The 22,076-nt window shown below is 36.1% G+C and overlaps 1 protein-coding gene across 21 annotated transcripts in view; it reads right to left on the bottom strand.

Moving 5' to 3' along the window:
- The window catches only part of R3HDM1 (R3H domain containing 1), a 180,959-nt gene that overhangs the window by 77,352 nt on the left and 81,531 nt on the right, over nucleotides 1-22,076 (bottom strand). For 17 of the 21 annotated variants that reach the window (XM_049712659.1, XM_033420306.2, XM_049712650.1 and 14 more), the window contains exons 4-11: nucleotides 17,990-18,031; nucleotides 17,434-17,523; nucleotides 13,523-13,637; nucleotides 12,381-12,459; nucleotides 5,405-5,464; nucleotides 5,181-5,321; nucleotides 937-1,045; nucleotides 752-847 (exon numbers count right to left, since the gene is read on the bottom strand). In XM_049712659.1, the coding sequence (XP_049568616.1) occupies nucleotides 752-847; nucleotides 937-1,045; nucleotides 5,181-5,321; nucleotides 5,405-5,464; nucleotides 12,381-12,459; nucleotides 13,523-13,637; nucleotides 17,434-17,523; nucleotides 17,990-18,031 (732 nt within the window). Of the gene's footprint in view, nucleotides 1-751; nucleotides 848-936; nucleotides 1,046-5,180; nucleotides 5,322-5,404; nucleotides 5,465-12,380; nucleotides 12,460-13,522; nucleotides 13,638-17,433; nucleotides 17,524-17,989; nucleotides 18,032-22,076 lie in introns of those variants that run through there. The other 4 variants (XM_033420316.2, XM_004265445.4, XM_049712651.1 and 1 more) reach the window with 3 other exon arrangements.

Raw genomic sequence — 22,076 nt, 5'->3', positions numbered from 1 at the left:
CAGGGAAGCCCTACATATATTCTTATATCCTTGACTAGTACCCTGTACTGCACAGAGCAGATGCTTAACAGATATTGGTAAAATCAAACTGATTCTCCCTTAAATATATGTGTAAAGTAATCAGCCACTTAAAAGATCTCTTCCAGGACTTCCCTGGTGGTCCAATGGTTAAGACTCTAAGCTCCCAAAGCTGGGGGTGTGGGTTGGATTCGGGTCAGGAAACTAAGATCCCACACGCCGCACAGAGCAGCCAAAAAACAACAACAACAACAAAACGATCTCTTCCATATAATCACTTATAAAGTAGAAAACAAATATTAAACTGAAAAATCAATTAGCTGTATTTTAAAAGAAGAAACAAGTTATTTATCAAGAAAAGTCCACTAACAAGTAGGATTTAGAGTACATGATTTTGTAGACAGTGACCAATGTTCTAAAAATCTCAACTCTGTGAGAAGTCTGGAAGAAAAAAATATTACATAAACTATATACTCAGTCTAATATACTACTCCTTAGTCGATCTGCTTTCAACTTTTGAAAAGTTTATACAACTGGTGCAAAGTAGTATTTTATAAACTACTAAATCATTAACATGAACAAGACAGACTGCAGTATTTCTAAAGGGGTGACTTTATATGTAACAAATGTAGTTAGAAGTATATGTGATCAATAGATTGAGGGAGGAGTGAACCCCTATAATGCAATTAGCATATATTTACACATGAAGAGCTAAATATAAGTTAGAACATACATCTTGGGAAAATATTCGGTCTCTAGCTCTCTGGTACTCTTCTTCTCTTTCTTCTATAGATTTGCTTCTTCTGTCATCTTTCAAACGTATTCTCATCTGAAGAAAAGAGAACAATTAATCTTGGGAAAATGGTCTGCTGGTATAAGTCCAGCACCTATAAAAATGCTCTAGTCATGCTAGGTTACCTGGTTATCATCTTTGTCAAAGCTAGAGTTATCTCTCTTGAGGATATATCGTTTCTGAAAGTCTTCACCTTTATCATCCTTAATATGTTCATTAAATTTCTGATCAGGTCTAAAAAAAAGAAAGCAAAAACCAAGGGAACAAAAGAGATAATACAAAATATTTACAGAAAAGTTAAATATAACGCTTTATAGAAAGTGATAAATATAAGTTACCACTCACTAGTGCCATTAATAGATACTTATGTTATCTCAATTACTCCTCAAAACAATCTTATGAGAAAATATTAACTACCCCATGTCATGACTGAAAGGCTGTATGAAATACATTGTGGGCTCTGGAATTTGACTGCTAAGGTTCAAATACTCAGCTTTAACACTTAGTTGTGCTTTAGGACTTACACAAGTTACTTATTAACCTTTATTTCCCCTAGTTTCCTCACTTGTAAACAGGAATTACAGTGTACCTACTTCATATGGCTGTTGTGAAGATGAAATGAATTAATAGATGACCAGCACTTAAAACAGTAAACACTCAGTAGAAGTTTGTTATTATTATATTACTGAGAAAACTGAGGTTCAAATGGCTAAAGCAAGGGTCCAAGGTCAAAGGGCAAGTACATGACTGAGCCATACTTGGAGCCCTGGTATGTAAGACTCAAAGCCTGTATATCATCTTTGCATTGCCTCCTCTAAATCTAAGAAACAATTCTGGGACAAAGAAAAAAGTATAGCACAGTATTTTATGTTACATTCCTATAGTACCTGGTTTGGTGTTAATCAAATATTTTGTGGCTGCATTTACTAAAGCTTAAGAGACTACTTCAAAATGCAACCAAGTTACCAAGAATTCATAATTACAGCAGGGTACATCTTTGTTTTATATTAATTGAAATAGGTTAAAAAGAGAAGTTCCTTTTTGAAGGTTAATGTTACAACCTAAAGAAATGATTATGAACTCTTAACAACATATTTTATGGCTGATTGGCCGGTCTTTCCTCTATGGAAATGTTGCAAGTTCTGCTGAGATCCAGAAGACAGACAAGGTTGTTGCCCTTGGAAAATTACAATTATATAAAACTTCACTTTCTGAAATGTATTCTCAGCTTCAACAAATTAATCCATTCAACACTCTTGAGATGTAATACCATCCTATTATAAAACTGAAATATGTGATATATAAAAAATATATTTAGAGGAAATAAAGGCTAACTGAACCCCTAAGCAATTTTTTACATATACTTTAAATATATATTATGTAGTCACATAATATATTATGAATACCCTAAATAAATTTCTAAACCAAACAAACCTCAGTAATGACATTTTCAGCAAACTTGACCAGATATTTCAATAGGTAGTAATCAAGTTAACACTTCTGAATATTTGTTTTAACCTAGTGAATTTTTAGTAAAGTACTGTATCTACCTCCTGTCAAATGATGCAAAAGATTTTTAAAAAAAATAAATTTATTTATTTTGTTTATTTATTTTTGGCTGCATTGGGTCTTCGTTGCTGCGTGCGGGTTTTCTCCAGTTGTGGTGAACGGGGCCTACTCTTAGCTGTGGTGTGGTGGCTTCTCTTGTTGTGGAGCACGGGCTCTAGGCGAATGGGCTTCAGTAGTTGCGGCTCGCGGGCTCTAGAGCGCAGGCTCACCAGTTGTGGTGCATGGACTTAGTTGCTCCACGGCAATGTGGGATCTTCCCGGACCGGGGCTCGAACTCGTGTCCCCTGCATCGGCAGGTGGATTCTTAACCACCGCGTCACCAGGGAAGCCCAATGCAAAAGATTTTAAAATGAGAATTATGGGGCTTCCCAGGTGGCGCAGTGGTTGAGAGTCCGCCTGCCGATGCAGGGGACACGGGTTCATGCCCCGGTCCGGGAAGATCCCACATGTCGCGGAGCGGCTGGGCCCGTGAGCCATGGCTGCTGAGCCTGCGCGTCCGGAGCCTGTGCTCCGCAACGGGAGAGGCCACAACAGTGAGAGGCCCGTGTACCGAAAAAAATAAAAATAAAATAAAATAAAATAAATAAAATGAGAATTATGTAAGTAAGCTGAAGAAATCTGTATTTTAAAATATACTTAGATAAGTGAAACAGAGCACATCTCCACATAAAGCGATGCAGAGAACTAAAGAGAAAAATAAAAGAGTAAAAAGATTTCATGACCAAACTGATAAGAAAAAGATTGCTTTCTTTAGGAATTTGAAGGATTATCTATTTAGTTCTGACAATGGCAGTATGTTGTTATTTATTTGTCCATGATTGCCCCATTTACTTATATCAACTATTTCTGTAGCTGTTCAAAATCACATTTTCTTATTGAAGGAATTTGTACTTGGGTGAAAAAAGAGATGGTTATACCAATATGAACTATAAGATTTAACCAAGAGCCTGGCAACTTTTCTAAGAGCAGCTGGATGCCCACACCAAACAGCATTAGCAGGCATTTCAGCTAACCTTAAGACTGTCTTACCTCTGTCTTTTATAGATGCCTGAATTTACTGCCCTGCAATCGCCAACTTCCCGCTCCAATGAGACAGCCCAGTGGACACCGGGTTGTTGACATCCACAACACCACTGGTTCAAGGCTGGAGCGGGTAATCTGCCTATGAGGAAAAGGCAAGTTTGTTTTTATTCATTGTGGAGCAGATCTCTAAGGTTTTCTGATTTACATCCTTCTTCATATTCCAGAAGAAATAAAATAAGAATACAGTGTAACGTCAATGATCTGAAATGTCTAGTAATAATTACGCTATTGATCCATTCTTCTTTAAGTACATCATAAACATCTGCGTTTAGCTAAACTTTTCATGATCTGGATAAAGAGAACCTTGACATCACTTGCAGCATTCAAATAACTGAGGTTACACTGTATTGAAAACCTTAGAGAGTCACCAGTCGAAATGTTAGTCAAAATGCCTGCTAATGTACACATGCTTGGGCATCCAGCAGCTCTGAGTAATGTTGAAAGGTACTGGTTAAATGAAGTAGAGTTCTGTTCACCTTAAGTCCAGCTCGTAGGTTATGGTTACTATCCAACTTTAGCCATGATACAACTAACTAGGAAAAAGCTGAAAGATGAGGATATTTTCAAAAGACTGAAAGACAGGCATAGGAAAATTAAATCAGATTCCCATTTGCAGGTAAAATTTAATGCCCCTGAAAATATGGGATCCTTTTCAAAGACATCTGTCTTCATTAATTTAATTTTAGTTGTAGTAACAATCATTTAAAAATACTAGCTTCCACCAATATACCTATTTAGTTGACAAAATACTATTTGAAATGGAAGAAAACCAACTTAGTCAAGCAAACAATATGACAGCTACAAGGGTAAAGGCCATTATAACAAAAAGGAAATTAATGAATTTATTTATTCATTTATTTATAAACCGTGCAAACTGAAGGGTTCATAATAGACAGAACCCTGAGAAGTCTAGCTTCAAGGAAGGAAGAAAAACAATGAACTGAAAAGCATTATTTATGGCATCTGAAGCTGTCTGCTGCTCATTATCACAGATCCACTGCCGCCACATATGAAATTAATATAGAAAATTCTTTTGATAGGAAACCACCGCGAAGTATAATGTTAGCTGAACTCAACTGCGTTAGCTTCACAAATAGGCCTCTGCATTGGGCCTTTTGCTCCCACATATCAGCACTGATTATCTATTTCACCATACTGTACAGGTATCACTTTTTAAAGCAAATGATTCCTCTTAACTCCTTAAAATTTCTTCCTCAGTCAATTACACATAGCCCAGAAGGGTACAAAACATTATGGATGATACTGGATTAACCAGTAAGTCTCACCGTCCTGAGATTTGTGGAAGAAACGGAGCAAAAACAAAGGTGGAAAAGACAGTAAACTGATAGAAAATTAATTAAATGTAAGGGTGTTAAAGTTTGCTCTCTTTTTTTAAAATTTGCCTGAGGTTGGCCACAGGTAACTAAATTATATTAATTCAAAAATCTGCAAGAGAATGATTATTAAACATTACTGATATTATGACCTTTGAGGGTTTTTTAAAACCCATCCTCATTCATCTGTCTTATTTCAGTCCAGACTGGTGCATTTTACACCTTGTGAGTTAAATCTACTTTTTGGTCCCGTCACATACGGTTGTCACGAAGCTGAATTAGGCTGCTAAAACATGTGGAAAACCTGAGATAAAAGGTGCTACAGAAAGATAAAGTAGTATCAAACACATAGATAATATATAACTACATTTCTTGATACTTACATTCTTGTATTGCTAGTTTTGTTTACTATGACAGACTTCCCACTCTGATCAACATTGTGGTCTAATCCAAAGTAAGCAGCGACTCTGTGTAATAGCATCCTATGGTAAGATGTCATTGGGGGGAATTTTTTACGTGGAGACCTAAAAGTAGAAGAAAAACTAATTTAGTAAATCTTGAAGAACTGTGATGACAATTTATTTTCTTGTTAAAGGTTAGGACTTACTCATTATTACCAATGAAATCTAAAATTTCTTGTTCCAATTTCAACAGCATCATTCTGTCCCTGAAACAAAATATGAAAACTCTTATATATAAAATTTAACACTGACCTAATCATACCATAAATGTTGAATTTACAGGGCTATTTTTTTTGGGGGGGGGTAAAACCTGTATACTGAAGAACATCACAAGCTTGATGCTAGAATGTTTACATGCTTTCTAAAAAAAAGTAATATTTTAAAAGATGACTTTTTAAAATTTTATGGAAAATTTCACACATACACAATTGTAGAGAGACTATCATCCAATTTCAACAATTACCATCATGTGGCCATTCTTAAAACAGATATATCTTGATCTGCTAAATATTACTATATTAGATTCTGTTCTGCAAATGTATGGATTATAACAGCATATTAGTCCTTACTTCCCTACTCAATAAAGCTAAGAGGTAGCAGGAAAACAGACATCTTTAGTCAGGCTCATGACTTTGTTATTCTGAACTCCATAGAAACATTACTCTAAAGAACATGCAATGCCAGTAACAACAGGAATACTCCTATGGGAATCCAATGCTAGTTTATAAATGGAACTACAGCAGAGAAGTATGAACTATATTACTAACTCTAATTCAGAAGGAGAGGACTTTTCAAATCATTCTGAAAATCACTATTATATATTTCTAAGACTTTGGGAATTTTTCCCACAAAGAATCAAAATGAACCAAAGACCTCCAACATGTAAAATAAATAGGGACGCTAGGGAACACCTGCACGTGCTCCTTTAGACCACTAGGGTCCTATTTAGCACACTTACAAAATAAGTTACTGGTACCACTCCCTTTCAAAGGACCTCCCTGCCCACACACCAAGAACATGGCTCAAGAGAGTATTCCTGTGCTCACTGTAAATGTCATGCACATGTGGGAAAAACAAAACAAAACAGAAACAAAAAAAACCCCTCAAAGAACCTTAAAGCTAGAAGTAGCTTTACAAATCATTCAGTTCTGTTCCTAAAATTTTATAGATCAAGAAAACTAGGCCAAGAGGTTAATGTTTCCCTCCCAAATAAACACTATATAGTAGATCCCTCTCAAATTTTAAAAGGAAACAGTGCCCTTGCTTAAGTTGCCCGAAAGTCTATACATCAGCTCTGAGTTTGATCTTTTCTCTATATTGTGGAAGAAGTCTTATAAAAAACTGAGTAATATTAACCATACATATTTTTATATCAGTTGAAAAAAATCAAGAGAATAACATGCCTATGTGGTGATTTCAAACCCAAAGCTGAAAACACGATTACATTTTAACTCAAATTCTAGCAACATTCAATTCTGCCCCTAAACCTGTTTCTCCTTCAGTATTCTGCATTATCAGCGTGGCACTACCTTTCACTTGGCATATTGTACTAGAAGCATTTTTGGCCCATTACTGTGCTTTTAAAAATCCTCCTATGCAGTTAATTACTATTGCAAAATTTATCTATCTTCAATCTATTTTTCTTCTATTTCTACTGCCACTACCCTGGATCCAAGCAATCAGGATCTCTGACTTGACTACTGTAATAGTAGTGTATTATCTCTCTGTATCCTCCCTTGTTCCCTCCTAATCTGTTCTACCTGGAGCATCCATAACAATCTTTTAGAAACACACATGTGAACACAAGTCATGGCCTTGGTTAAATATTTATCACAGGTTTCTCACTGCTCATAGGTTATAACTGAACACCTGTAATGTGGCCTACAAGGTGGGCATGATCTGGTCTTCATCTACCTCTTTAGCTTCTTTTCCTGCCCCTTACTCACAAAACTCTTTATCATTTTAGCTTACCCCTGTAATTGCCAAGCTGGTTCCTTGAACAAGCTGTTTCCTTTGCCTAGGACAGCTTCTTATATTCTTTCTTAGAACCTGTTTCTTTCATACCTTTAATAGCATTTATCACAATTACCATTATATAGTTATTTGGACTATAGAGAGGAGCTCAACAAATGTAACTGTGTGGAATAAATTAATCAGATTATTTCATCCATGTCTTTTAATATTTTTTTCCTTAAAATGTTGGGGGAGGATGGGAAATTTTTACTTCATAAGGTTTCCCCCAAAAAAGGACTTATTTACTTAACTATAAGACCCTCTTTTCTTCTAATTTTTTGGGGGTCAATTTGTCTTGAGATGATATAATTTTCAGTAACTTTCCTAATGTATTTTATATACTTGTTGCAGGGGAAAAAAAAGGAATCTGAGGCAGGCAACTTATTCAGCATTCATGAAACAGTGCATTTAAATTTGTTCCCTCTGTTTGAGCTCAACAGCAGGCCTAAGATATGTGAAATGTTCTTCAGTGAATGAACTGGCATTGAAAACAAATTTCTGTTGTCTCCATGAAAGTAAACAAAATCTAACGATTTTACTAGCTATTGATACAAATTCAGGTTTTTATTTTTTTTTCCTTTCGCATGTAGATCTATGGATTGCAGAGGATTTTCTATTATTACCTGGGCCATTTATTTAAATAAGTTCCCGTACTTAGTTTACGAAATTTTCAGTTAGTAAGAAGTAGAACTTGTTAGGAAAATAGCTTTCCTAAGTTCTCAAGATTTACACTTCCTGCCTGTATCATATAGCTATGTATGTATATGATACATGTATGTATGTATATGATACTATGTATGTATATGTATATGATATATCTATAGCTTGGTCTAAGTTTCCAAATTTTCAAATCTGTAATCAAGGTTAGATATTTTGGTAATGGCCATAAGTTAAAAATTAATAATCCTTTATAGAAGCATTACATACATCAAACTAACAGATCCACAAATTCCTTCTCTTAAGGCATAAGATTTATTAGCGCATGAACCTAAAAGTAGGCACGCATTGAACTTATCATATAACGTTTAAAAATAGACCAATAAATGCTGTCTATTTATTAAAGAAATAATAAAAACAAAGATCTCAATCAAACTGACCAATAAACTACTATCTAAAGTGAAAATGAAGGGGCAAGAATCTTTTAGTTACCAGTGCTCTAGTCATTATACCAGAACTGACTTTAGAGAAAGTGTGTGCAGCTGGTATACAAGTGGCAAATAAAAAAGAAGAAAACAACAATGCTTCCATCTGACCACCCCCTTCCCAATGTTCCACATGACCTGGGTCAAATATCTGCAACAGGCAAGAAATAAGATGATTCAGACATTACCTCCAGTAAAAGTAATTTTAGGAAATATTTCAAACACAGAACAATTGTACGATATTCCCCAGAACAATACAGTTTACTTTTACAATATCCATTCTCAGGATTTATCCATGGGGCTGCTCCCCTCCATTAGCGATGTAATATAGTTGCCTATATTGTCCATGTTTCTTTAGTACACTGTGGAATTTACACAAAACGGGTATAAAATCAATACAAAAACAGGTATAAAAACCATGTGAGTGAGTGTAAACTCTATCTTGGACAACTTCAGGTTCCCGGGTTCTAAACTAGTAATGAGTATTATTATAGTTTCCGATAATATTTCTTGAAACAGGAATTCCAGATAAACTGTTATTTAACACCTGAGGTTAAGTTTATTCATCGGGATGAGAACAAGATAAAAGATTAATGATCTGAAGAAAAAATTTGAAATAAAACATTAGCTAAATTTTAGTATCACTAAAAGTAAATCTGCTTAACATTTAGAAATCTGTGAGCAACAATCTTGAAAGCTCTAATGGAAATTTGCCAGACTTATTACTAATTTTGTGCCACGTATATCTGGCAATTAATTGTGTGTTTCATTGAGAGAACACTGAGCTATCACTTAGGCAAATTTTGTTTCTCACAAAATTTAACATTAGCTACAACTTTCTAATCCACACTGACATTACTAATAACTTATTCATTAGCCATTACATGAATGATTCACCTATATATTTATTCAAATAAAAATGCATACACAGAAGGATTAAAGTTGTAATACATGCTACACAACATGGATGAACCTTGAAAATATTATGCTAAGTGAATGAAGCCAATCACAAAAGACCACATACATATGATTTCATTCACATGAGATATCCAAAACAAGGAAGTCTGTAGAGACAAACTAGATTAGGGTTCAGGGCATAGAGAGGTGATAGCAAAAGCATTCAGGGTTTCTTTCTGGGGTGATGAAAAAGTCCTAAAATTGATTGTAGTGATGGTTGCACGTATCTGTGAATATACTAAAAACCATTAAATTGTACACTTTAAAAACACATATGGGGCTTCCCTGGTGGCACAGTGGTTGAGAGTCCGCCTGCCGATGCAGGGGACGTGGGTTCGTGCCCTGGTCCGGGAGGATCCCATGTGCCGCAGGGCGGCTGGGCCCGTGGGCCATGGCCGCTGGGCCTGCGCATCCGGAGCCTGTGCTCCGCAACGGGAGTAGGCCACAGCAGTGCGAGGCCCGTGTACCGCAAAAAAAAAAAAAAAAAAAAAAAAAAAAACCACATATGCAGATAACTTTAAAACTTTTTCATTTATAGAGGAAAACAACAGAATTGCACAAAAGAAAAATATTTTGGAATGTATAAATATAGATTTCTATATTTGTCCTTATTGATGTTTCTCCTACAGGTTCAGAAGAAAGAAAAATTCTGCCTGTTTAAGATCCCATCTTATTTTACACAAACTAGCTATGTATTTTCTACCATGCTCCTATTCCTTAATCTATTGAGTTCTAGTTTCCACCATCCTACCGCAAATGAAATGGTTTGTTAAAATAGCCAACAACTTCCTAGTTCCTCAATCTAATGGATTGTTTCATTTTACCTTTCATGATACTGTTGCCGATTGGCTGACTTCTAAGACAAGCGTTCTCATGATTCTTTTGCAATCTTTAACACCCATGGTCTCTTCCTTCACATCTACCCTTAACACGTTGCCTTTCCACAGAACAAAGCAAGAGTCACTTCTACTGAAGACTGATGGCTGCCGATAACAGCAGCCAGGCTCATTTACCTGAAAACCAGAGCCTTTTAACTGCTGACACACTTCATCTCACTGTGGCTTTCCATCAGGCACCTCAAACTATACTTATTTATAACAGAACATGCCTTACTCCATTCAGGCTTGCCCTTATTTACTTCCCCTGTTAATGGAACTAGCTGTCAGTCCAGCCAGAAATCTAGCAGCTGTTCTGTTCTGCTCCAACGTGCCACTACTCTTCCATATCCAAATAATTACCAAGTCCTGCCACGGTACTTCTTAGATGTCTTTCGAATGTGTCCCTTCCTCTCTATTCTTCTCTATGTTCGTCAACCCACAGTCCTTGCTTATGATCTTGGCCCCTCACTGACAAAGTAATCTTTCTAAAACATAAATCTCATTATAGCATCACCCTTTTGAAAATTCTGTCATGACTCCTCAACGTAGCATGCCATACTCAGTATTTCTCAAATGATGAACTACTGGCATCTCAAGTAAGGCTATTTTTCATCGATCATTGCATCCCTAGCTTACCAGTAGCATTCCTTACTCAATCACCACCCCAGTGTGTTGGTGCTATCCTAGGTTGAGGACAACTGCATAATCTGCTTTCATTCCTCAACAACGCCCTCCGCCTCATTTTCTACAATCACTTGCCACATGCCTCCCTGCTAGGCCAGAGTGTACAATCTCGTCTTTGCTTGGATATGCCACCTCTCTCTCGTACGACCGTGCCCTGGCGATGCTCTTGTCTCCCTTGTGCCGCTCATGTTCCAGTTTAAAGCACTCTGAATTCAAGACTCAGCTCAGGCATTATCTTTTCAGTGAAGCCTTCCCATATCCTTTCAGAGGTTGGGATCCCCTCCCTGTGCTTTTAAAGCACCCTGAAAAACTTCTTTTACAACATCTATTCTATTTTAATTACATATCGTGGGTTTTTTTTTTCTAGCACACAGACAGTGAATATTTTAGGGTCAGAGATTATATTTTGTTCATCTTTATATCTACAATGTTTAGCACAATGCTTAGCACGTGATATATACCCAAGAAATGCCTGTTCAAGGGACTAATGAATTCACCTTTCAGTTGGGACCGCTGAGGAATAAGTTTGTGGAGTTGACTGACTTCTTCCTCACCTCACACTTATACATCTTCAGCCCATACTACAGGGAGACCACTTTTCATTTTGGTGGGTCCCCTTTTGGGGTTTATGTTAAATGTAAAATAGGAAATCAAGATGGTACTGAAACAATAAATCCTGAATGAAATTAAAGGTGTATCTTGAAGCAAGACATGAGATAAGGCTCAATGATACTAAAGAGAGTTGTATGTTTTCTTTCATGTGCACCTACCCGATGAACTGAAGATTTCACAAATTTTTACTACCACTCTGGGAAGCTAACATCTGGAGGAGGGGTTCTTAACCTTTAAGTCTTCTACCCCATGAACATGTTGGTCAGATATTTTGTGGATAAACCTCTCTGTGGGGAGACTGCCTCACTGGGGTCGATGACCTGCCAAAAAGCTATATCTATTTATCTAGTACCTCGGCAAAACAAAGGACTTCACAATTAGTTAAATTTGTGACTCAAATAAGCACCTTAAAAATCTTTTGGTTGGAGGTTTATAAACTAAGCAAGAAGAAACAAAAATTCTGCATTCAATTAAGTCCAAAAACTTGTTATAAGTGAATACACTAAGTTATCTGGTTGAGTGCTTCATCATGAGGTATATTTCTCTCTCTCCTATTTCATGATTAATGATAACTCTTCATCTCAATTAAGAGTCAAAATAGCTTGGTGATTCTATATTTCCCCAAATTCCTTATCTTTATATCATGGTGATATACATAATGCCAAAAGATATTTATACATGTGCATAGAGGCCAACAACATCTTAGCCCTAAGAAACTAAAATGTTTCTGGTGTACTTTAAATATTTTAATCTTATTCTAACTCAGTAATGAAAACATATATAACAAAATTATGGTACTCTAGAAGCAATGTAAACCTTATAAATTTAATTTTTACCTGGGATTGTTTTTTAATGTATTTACTAAAAATTCATGTAGATCTATGCCAGTTGAATCAGTGTATTCTTGACTGGAATCTAAAAAACAACAACACAAAAACCCAGTATAAAGTTGTTTGAAACAAATCCCTTTCCCTTTACACATGATGTATATTAAAATAAAATGAGATGCCCCACATTGAAAAAAAACTGACAAAGTAGGAAAATGGAATTTATGATGAATTCAGATGACCACAATCTTGCTACTCCCATATAATGAGCATGACACGGATTTACGTAACTGTATGTCTATGTACATTCTTAAAAAAATTTATCTCTCAAATGTGCCAGTTTAATTTGTTCTGAATTCTTAAAGATCCTTTTATATACTCACCACAATCCTCATATTCAAAAATGTCTCAAGCAAAAAATCAGAATGATTTAGACAATTAACTACGTTTGAAGCAAATTGAGTCTGCTTAGTTCAGTTACAAATATAAGTGCAGGCAATAATTTGGAGATAGGCAGGAACTGTAGCTCTGAAAGAATATTTAATTAGATTTGATCGGGTCTATCACAAAAAGCTCGCTTTCAAAATGTTTCTTTACAAACATTCATGTTTATTTCTTCCCCTTAAATGTAACAGCCTTATGCTGTTTATAAAACTGGTCAACATAACTGGGTCTATAAATTAAAAAAGCATTTTTATAGACTTGTAATTATATATGATGAAGTCCCTTAAAATTTATTATAAAAGATAAACATTCTAGGTTTCCAAGAATATTCTTACTGGATACTGAACATTTTGGCATCAGCTCTCTGTATCATAAGGAATTAAAAAAAATAGTATTTTTAGTGGAATCAGTATTCAAATTATAGTGATTCCATTATTTCAATACAAGAGGCAGACCAATAAGTGATCATGACAGTTATCTTCCTTGGTGACTTTTGCATGTGTTGCAGTTTTTTGGCTAAAGCATCTTACTGATGTTCAGCAGAACTGCCTTATGCCATTTTGCCCAGAACAGTATCATCCCTTCGGTCTGTTCGAGATCATTTTTAATAGAAATACACTATGTAAAATTATTCAAGGGGTAAAGGATGGAATTATCGACAGTAAAACTAAAATTTTGTTTAAAAAACACAGAAATAAATTGCAAACCTCTTGATAACATTTTTCTGGGCAACTTATCACTGGCTTTTTCTTTTTCTGCTTCATCTTTTGAGGGCTTCTCCTCTTTTTCAAATGATTGTGTTAACTGGATCTGAATTTTCTCCTGTTGGAAGGTAAAATCAGTTATTAAGTGAAAATATAAAGTGATTCAGTTAATACCTCACATTTGTATTTTTTTGAGTAATACAAAATTGTATGGAGAAAAAGATTTTTATTTTATCCAATTAGATTCTTCAAACTAGAATACAACTTAAAATATTTTTACCGTTTTAATCAACTCTTGATAAAAAAATGTTAAAATTAAGGCTTTGAGTTGAATTTATCAATTGAAACATATCCTGAAAATTATCTTAGAGAAAATAAATGTTTTTTTAAGAATAGTTTAAATGAGTCTACTTGTAAAACCCTTGGAGGACAGAACAGGTCTTTTTAACCTATTTTTTTTTTTGCAGTGGAGATGCCACAGTCGAGCAAAAGTATGACAATTATCATCAATCATGACAATAGGAACATATGAGTTAGGTCAACACTTATCAAAAAATACTTTGAGTGTCCATTATAATCATATTTCTTCATTTTCTTGCCATATAAAACTGTAAATAAAAACTTTCCAAAACCAAATCCCCCACTTTGCTTATTTCCTATTTGAGCCTACTATCACTGTTCCTCCTTCAATCACCACAAAGTTGTTTTAGAAAGATTTCAAACAAAATTGTTTTCCTTAGTGATATGTAGTATTTACTTGTAAAGTAACCATATTCTCTAAGACTGAAAAGGAGAACTACATCTACATTTTATTTTTGAAACAATGTCATTACATGCAATTTCAGAACCCAAAGGAATTACTGGAAATTAATTCATATAGCTCAAATAGATAAAAATCACATAGCTCTGTGTATTCAGGCAAACTTAGAAAGAAAGGCAGACTAACTTCCAGACCATTTCTACTAAAGATAAAGGTACAGCCTACATGCAAGCTAAATTACTGTATACAGTTGTTCTTTAGAGATGAAAAATATTAATCAATTACTTCGCTTTTCTAGGTGAGGGTTGGTGGTGACGGTAGGCGCGATAAGTCAATATTGAAGAAGATATAAATTTCAGGAATCTTAAACTTGCAGCCACCAGGATTTCTATTACCCATTTTCTCCCCACATAATTTTTTTCAAAATAGTATTTGGCAGAAGAATTTCAGATCAAATACATACATATTTTTTCCTACGGGGTTGCTGACTGCTATTTTCATCTTTTTTCAACTCTGCTTCCCATTCCATCCCAGTTCAAAGTTGTGCTCAGGATATAGGACAAAAGCTATGCACTGGCAATTTCCACTAAAACGATGAACACCTGCTTTAAGCCCTCCTTTGTCTTGTTTACCAAACCTCATACGTTAATCAATGTCATACGTTCATCAACCAGTCATTTTTCTCATTATGACTCATTTTCTAATCCACTTTCCTCATTCTTTTTTAACTGTAAAATAGATATTTAAAAATGAATCCCAGAACTATGCTTCAGAAGTAGAATATTTAGAAGTTCTCCTGACTTACAGCTTCTCTATTGCTGTTACTCAAGGATAATCCATAAAATCCAGGTTGGAAGAAAAGATTTCACATTTACAACTTCACTAAAAGGCACTTATAATGACTATCAGATTTCATTTCCAAATTCTCTTTCTAAAGTCACATATTTTAATTACAGATATTAAACTATTTATCAAGATGAACTGTATTTAAAAATCCAGTATGCATAATGTACTGAGGCTTGTCTTCAGTTGGTACTGAGCCCTTGTTTTCAGTAGCAAATAAACAAAACATATTTTAAATGCCGAAGTCCTTATACACGAACTCTCCTGACTATAAATAACTCAAATGAGAGCAATATCTCCATAGGTAGCTGTAATTCCTTTACTCTTCACTTTGTAATTGACATCATTTATTGAGGTCACTTCCCTCTCATTAGCTGTCATTAGACACAAATGACATCTCTCTTTTAATTGCCTCTCAACCTTTGGAACAATGAGTTTTATTCTAGATTAATTCCTCAAAAATCACATTCTGAAGCAAGCATTATTAGTTGGAAAGTATCTCTGCCGTCAAGGATTTGATACTAGTACATTTTACAAGAAATAACTTATTTTCCAATTCCCAGTCAGATGCAATTTAGTTAACTCAAGACTGGGAAAAAGACTTTCTATTAAAAAGAATATCTTTTGTTCAGAGAGGGTAATAATAGGTTATTATCCCAAAAGAAATAGTTAACTGTATCCAAGAGAAATTGAGAAAGACTATATTACGTGGAATAACTGAACTCTGGCATAACCACCTTATTCATTATCCAAATGCTGTAACTCAGCTGTTTTGAACAATATATACATTAATATACAACATATACTCCTTATATTAATTTTTTCTCATAAATTTTCCCTAGACAAATCTATGCAGTACTATAAGAACCCTCTCCCCCCTTCTGCCTCCCACAATAATTTTTCAGATAGGTGAAATGTACCAAATAAAACCAAAGATCATGTCTGTTACAGTTTTTCTCAAAAAAGGCACCTTTTCTGGACTAACAGTCTTATGAATGCCTGACCCTTCTCATTTCCTCTATCTCCTTGGACTAATTATTCCAAGAGGCTAAGATGGTGTAACATTTTGGTCAACAAAACAAAGAAATTAATTTTCAAAAAACATTACATTGCCAACTGCTCCACCCTGAACAGGTGCATTCTTTACTCTGAATGTACAAAAGAACTTTTAAAAATCAAAAGTAAATTTTGAACCCTATGTTGCTTGACACTTGAATGAATTTCAAAGGAAACTGATATTAAGTGCATTGACAATAAATAATCTATCAAAAAAAGTCCTTTTGTTATAATTCAGAGACAGAGTTGTAGTGCTTTTAAAAACAGAACACATTCTAAATATGTGACAACTATCTTCCGTATCTATAGCAGGCTTTTGACGTCATCATCTTCTAAATCAAGGCAAAGCATAACAGTCTTTGCTTGAATTAACAAATGTACAATTAGCATTAAAAAAAAAAAAAGACATACAACCTGTCATGGCTTTTTTTCTCTTTTCCTTTATTCAGTCATGTGTCTTAACCACAAAATTGCCTCAATTCTTTGGAAACTAATTGTTAGAATACAGAGGGATTTTAGGTTATTCAAACTCTTAAAAAGTAGAACAAGCCACAAACAGCCAAAGTTATCACATTGATAAACACTGGTAGAGGGTCCAAAAATAATTATATGTAAATGTCCAAATGTAGAATAAGACAAAGATCAATCCATAACTGAGATTAACAGAAAAGTAAAGTCATAGCATTAAAAAGAATATAAAAAGCAAAAAACCAAACTATTTGCTTGAGCCTTGGTAGTTCTATACTTGGCAAACATAGACAGAAGAGGGATTAGAAATATTAGACAACTATTAGAGCCATGCTAATATGAAAACAGACTTCACCACGCGTTCAGGTTAAATAAAATAATACGTAAGCAGAAGTCTTAGGTAGTCTCCTCTTCACACTCAAGAGGTGTTTGACAAATTTCTAAAAGCCAAAATCAAATTTGGGCAAATTCAAGGGCATTCATCACAATCACATTAACTGGAAGTAGTACTTTAATATAACTTTTCCATAACAACTTATAATTCCCTTAAAGCCATATTCTCAGTTAATTATATGATCTCTAAGTTTTTCCAGTGAGAAATCATTGCACTAAGCCTTAGACTTAGTAGTTTCACTTAGTAAAAACATATATAACACACGTACATGCACATCCAAATTTTATTTAACATTATGAAAAAATTTTCTCCAGGAAGTAGGTTTTTCCATAACTGTAAATAATTAATTTTTTTTCTTTTTTTCTTTTGCTTATTGCTTTTGTTTTTTTTTACCTGGTTCTCCTGTGATATCTCTGCTGTAGGGGGTGGTGGAGATTCTTCACACACTGCAAGGCTCCGAACTAGCTTTAACTTTGAGCTTGACTAAAGAAAAGTATTTAAAATTAACACTACATTCCATAAATCTAGGGCATATCCAAAAGCCCCCTAGAGTTTCTTAAGTTTCTTTATAATAGTTTCTGCCATGTACAGACGTAGGTGAAATGTGCAAGTTAAATATATCATTAAATACCATTAAAACCTTTTGTTATGAGGGAAAACAATAACTGCAGTTTTGAAAATAATAGCAATAGCAAGAATGGGAATAACTCCAATCTCAAAACCCAAAGAATGATGAGAAAGCCATTTTCTCTACAGATGAAGAACCATTAAAGATATAAAAGCAGTGCACAAAAGCGACTAGGCAAGACAAAAAACCCAAATAAAACAAAATAAGCTTTCTGCCCCAAAGAAAATATGACAAAACTAAACTGAATGCAGTGCTCTATGAAAACAAAGATTCATCAAGCATGAAGGCCCTTGGCATGCCAGCACAAAATATTTACTATACCTTAGACCTTTTTCCTGTCTGTCCAAATGACTGCAGTGGCCGCTGAATACACAAGAAAGATTTGTATTAAATTTCATACTGAAACAGAAAGATTGCTTCTTAGTTCATAATCCTAAACCACAGAGAAACTAACTGCACAAAGAATGGAAAACGAGGAAATCAAAGTTGGTTTCAAGTAAAGAAGTACTGATTCCTCCCAAAAGCACACTTGCAGAAGATTCTCTAAAATCCTTCTGTGGGTTGGCATGTCCTTTAAGTGAGCAAATAGCCACAATTTCTGTGTTAATTGAGCTAAATTGAATTTATAAGGTAAATTCTTAGACAGTAGCTAAATAAAATATACTTCTTTGGTATTCTATAACATATTACACTTTAGCCAAGGTTAGGGGGAAAAAAAAACCCCACAAAGTCCTGAGGAATTTTAAGTGGCTGTGCTCAGCAAAGTTCCAAACTTACTAAGGAGAATGTTTCAAATGCCCATTGAGTCAGAGTACAACCACCTCTCTACTGAGTCTTTTCAGCACTGTACTTCATAGTACACCCCCAGTTTACTAGCACGGAATCCTACTTGCCTAATCTAGGGTAAGGCAATGAAGCAGAAATGAAGAAAAGTGGGCAAGGTTCTAATATGTATCCTACTTGCCTAATCTAGGGTAAGGCAATGAAGCAGAAATGAAGAAAAGTGGGCAAGGTTCTAATATGTATGTTCAGCTTGACCACCAGATCATCAATCACGCGAATAGGGAACCCACTGGGGTGAGTAGCTCTAGTCTGTGATACCAGGCTTTGGCTTGGGAAAGCAGCTGAAGTCCCTGTGAACTGAAGCCAGATAGGTTTTCTTTCCTTCCACCTCCTTCTAATCTACTTGTTTAACACCAACCCCAAACAGTACAAGGTCCAGGTATCTATCATTTATACTCAATCAATGCCAGGGAGCCAGTTTGGTATCAAACATAAAACAAAGTCCTTAATACCTAGATCAGTATGCTTCACATATGAAAAAAAGCCACCATTTCATTCTAACATCCGAAAAAAACTTCCTTGTAACCCAACAGAAATGAGAATCTACAGTACCAGGGTGTTGTCTCCCATTTTGAGGCCAAAGTTCTTGAGATAAGAAGCACTATATTCTTGGGAATTTTGACCCTGGATTATCCAACATTAAAAATCAGCAGTAACAACAACAAAATGAAAATTAAAAAAAATGATCTTCTGTTTCTTACAGAGAAGAAAATGGTACAGATGCATGAACAAATGCACACGGCATTACTGCCTAAGAGAGCTTTTTCATGTTGGTTCTGTCTTCTCTATTTACTCACTTCTTTAATTTAATCAAGAGGATTTCTGTTACTCGCAACTAAAAACAGAATTAAAAGAAGTTATGTTACATAGAGTAAGGGTTTACAGGAAAAAAAAAATCCGAGAAAAGTCAATAGATGAATACGAGCAAAATGCACATGACTAAATGAGTTCTAAGGCAGCAGAAAAGAATTTACGATTTACTCCGGTCCTCTGCTTTAATCCCTTATAATTCTACGTAACAAAGGCACAGCACTTTCTCTTAAAAGTTTTTTTAAAAATAAGAGAGATGATTAACTGACAAGTAAAAGCTGCATTCACATGTAGGACTGGATTTAAATTTCTGGCTTTGCTTCTTATGAATAGGTAACCCTGGTCAAGTTATTTCAGTTTACTTTTACCGGTATAAAAGTTAATATTGTTTGTATTAATTCTCAAGGTTCTTGAAAAGGTTCAGGGAAAGGGTAGATTAAAAAAAAAGGAGGGGGGGTTGGGGGAGGCTGTGTATTGTCCCTACAGTAATGTTTTAGAATTTTCAATGACTTACACATGCATTAACCGTCTCAGTTTTAATTCATAAGAAAACTTTGATGACGGAAGATTAAAAAAAGAAAAATCGGGCTTCCGTGGTGGCGCAGTGGTTGAGAGTCCGCCTGCCGATGCAGGGGACGCGGGTTCGTGCCCTGGTCCGGGAAGATCCCACATGCCGCGGAGCGGCTGGGCCCGTGAGCCATGGCCGCTGAGCCTGCGCGTCCGGAGCCTGTGCTCCGCAACGGGAGAGGCCACAGCGGTAAGAGGCCCGCGTACTGAAGGAAAAAAAAAAAAGAAAAAAGAAAAGAAAAATCAAAGAGGGGTAAAATTATCTCACTGTGACTTAATATGTTCTAAGCTCCTGCTGTAAGCCACTCTGTGCCAGGCACTAGGCCTATAAAGATGAATAAGACACAATTGTTGGTCTCAAGAGCCTTATAGTCCAGTATCAGAGTTACTAAATAGTAAAACAGAACCCAAGATCTTTAGAATCTTAGTCCTGTGTACTTTATATCACACACCTATAAAAAATCTTGCTGTGAGTCAACTACTACTTGTGAGAGAGAGAATTCTAAAGATGGCCTCCTAACAGGCCCCTCCTCTGGTAATTTAATCGAACTCCAATCTAAAGAATGTTGTGAAGGGATTCTGCAGATGTAATTAAAGTCCCAAATCAGTTGATCTTAACATACAGATAATTCAGCTGGGTCTGACCCAATCAAGTGAGCCCTTTAAAAGCTGAGAGCATTCTTCTGTTGGGAGTGGGGCAGCAGATCAGATTCAAAGGGTGAGAAGGACCTGACACTGCACAGCTGGCTTTGAAGATGGAGGGGACAGATGAAGAGGCCTACAGGCAGCCTCCAGGGGCACAGAGTGGCCCTTGGCCGACAGTCAGCCAGGAAACATGGACCTCAGACCTCCAGCTGCAAAACACTGAGGTGCCATTGTTGTCGGAATGAGTGTAAAGACAAATTCTTCCCCAGAGTCTTCAGATAAGGGCCCAGCCTGGCCAACCCCTTGGATTTCAGCCTTGAGAAACCCTAAACAGAACTCAGCTGAGCTCAACTAACTTCTAGTCTACGTAACTGTGAGCTGATAACTGGGCATTGTTTTAAGCCTCTAAGTTTGTGGTAATATGCGACGACGCAGCAACAGAAAACGAATACACTGCTACGTAAGTAAACTATAAACTGCCAAAGTGGCATTATTCAACAAAAATCACTCATCATTTCATTTCAAACAGCAAAGAACCGAAATTACATAATAAATACCAGAAAATCTACCATACACACATGCACACACAACAACAAAGCAGAGAAAACAAGTTTGGCATTAAATAAGAATAAATTATTTTTTAAATGAATTTAGTTATTTAAAGCATGCCTTTCACTTTTCTAGCCCCATTTTTTTCCTTTAATTTTTGACCCTGGATTAAGCAGGTTACATATATTTAGATTAAACAGGTTACATATATTTATTTAGATTTTACCCTAGCCCAAGCCAAGTCTCCTTCTCAATTTTTTTTTTACTGTGGAAAAATACACAGGAAATTTACCATCTTAACCTTTTTTTTTTTCTTTTTTTTTTTTGCGGTATGCGGGCCTCTCACTGCTGTGGACTCTCCCGCCGCGGAGCACAGGCTCCGGACGCGCAGGCTCAGCGGTCATGGCTCACGGGCCCAGCCGCTCCGCGGCATGTGGGATCTTCCCGGACCGGGGCAGGAACCCACGTTCCCCGCATTGGCAGGCGGACCCTCAACCACTGCGCCACCAGGGAAGTCCCATCTTAACCATTTTTAAGTGTGCAGTTCAGTAGTATTAAATACATTCATAATGTTGTGTCACCATCAGCACAATCCATAGGCGTAACTCTTTTCATCTCATAAAACTGAAACTCTGTACCCATTAAACATTAACTCCCCATCTCCTCTCATTCCAAGCTCTGGCAACTACCATGCTACTGTCTGTCTCTATGATTTTTTTTAAATTAATTAATTTATTTTTGGCTGTGTTGGGTCTTCGTTTCTGTGCGAGGGCTTTCTCTAGTTGTGGCAAGCGGGGGCCACTCTTCATCGCGGTGTGCGGTCCTCTCACTGTCGCGGTCTCTCTTGCTGCGGAGCACAGGCTCCAGATGCGCAGGCTCAGTAGTTGTGGCTCACGGGCCCAGTTGCTCCGTGGCATGTGGGATCTTCCCAGACCAGGGCTCGAACCCGTGTCCGCTGCATTGGCAGGCAGACTCTCAACCACTGCGCCACCAG

Source organism: Orcinus orca, chromosome 7 (assembly GCF_937001465.1).
Source record: "Orcinus orca chromosome 7, mOrcOrc1.1, whole genome shotgun sequence".
NCBI lineage: Eukaryota > Metazoa > Chordata > Mammalia > Artiodactyla > Delphinidae > Orcinus > Orcinus orca.
The sequence above is the reverse complement of the archived record's forward strand: the minus strand, read 5'-3'. Positions and strand labels throughout refer to the sequence as shown.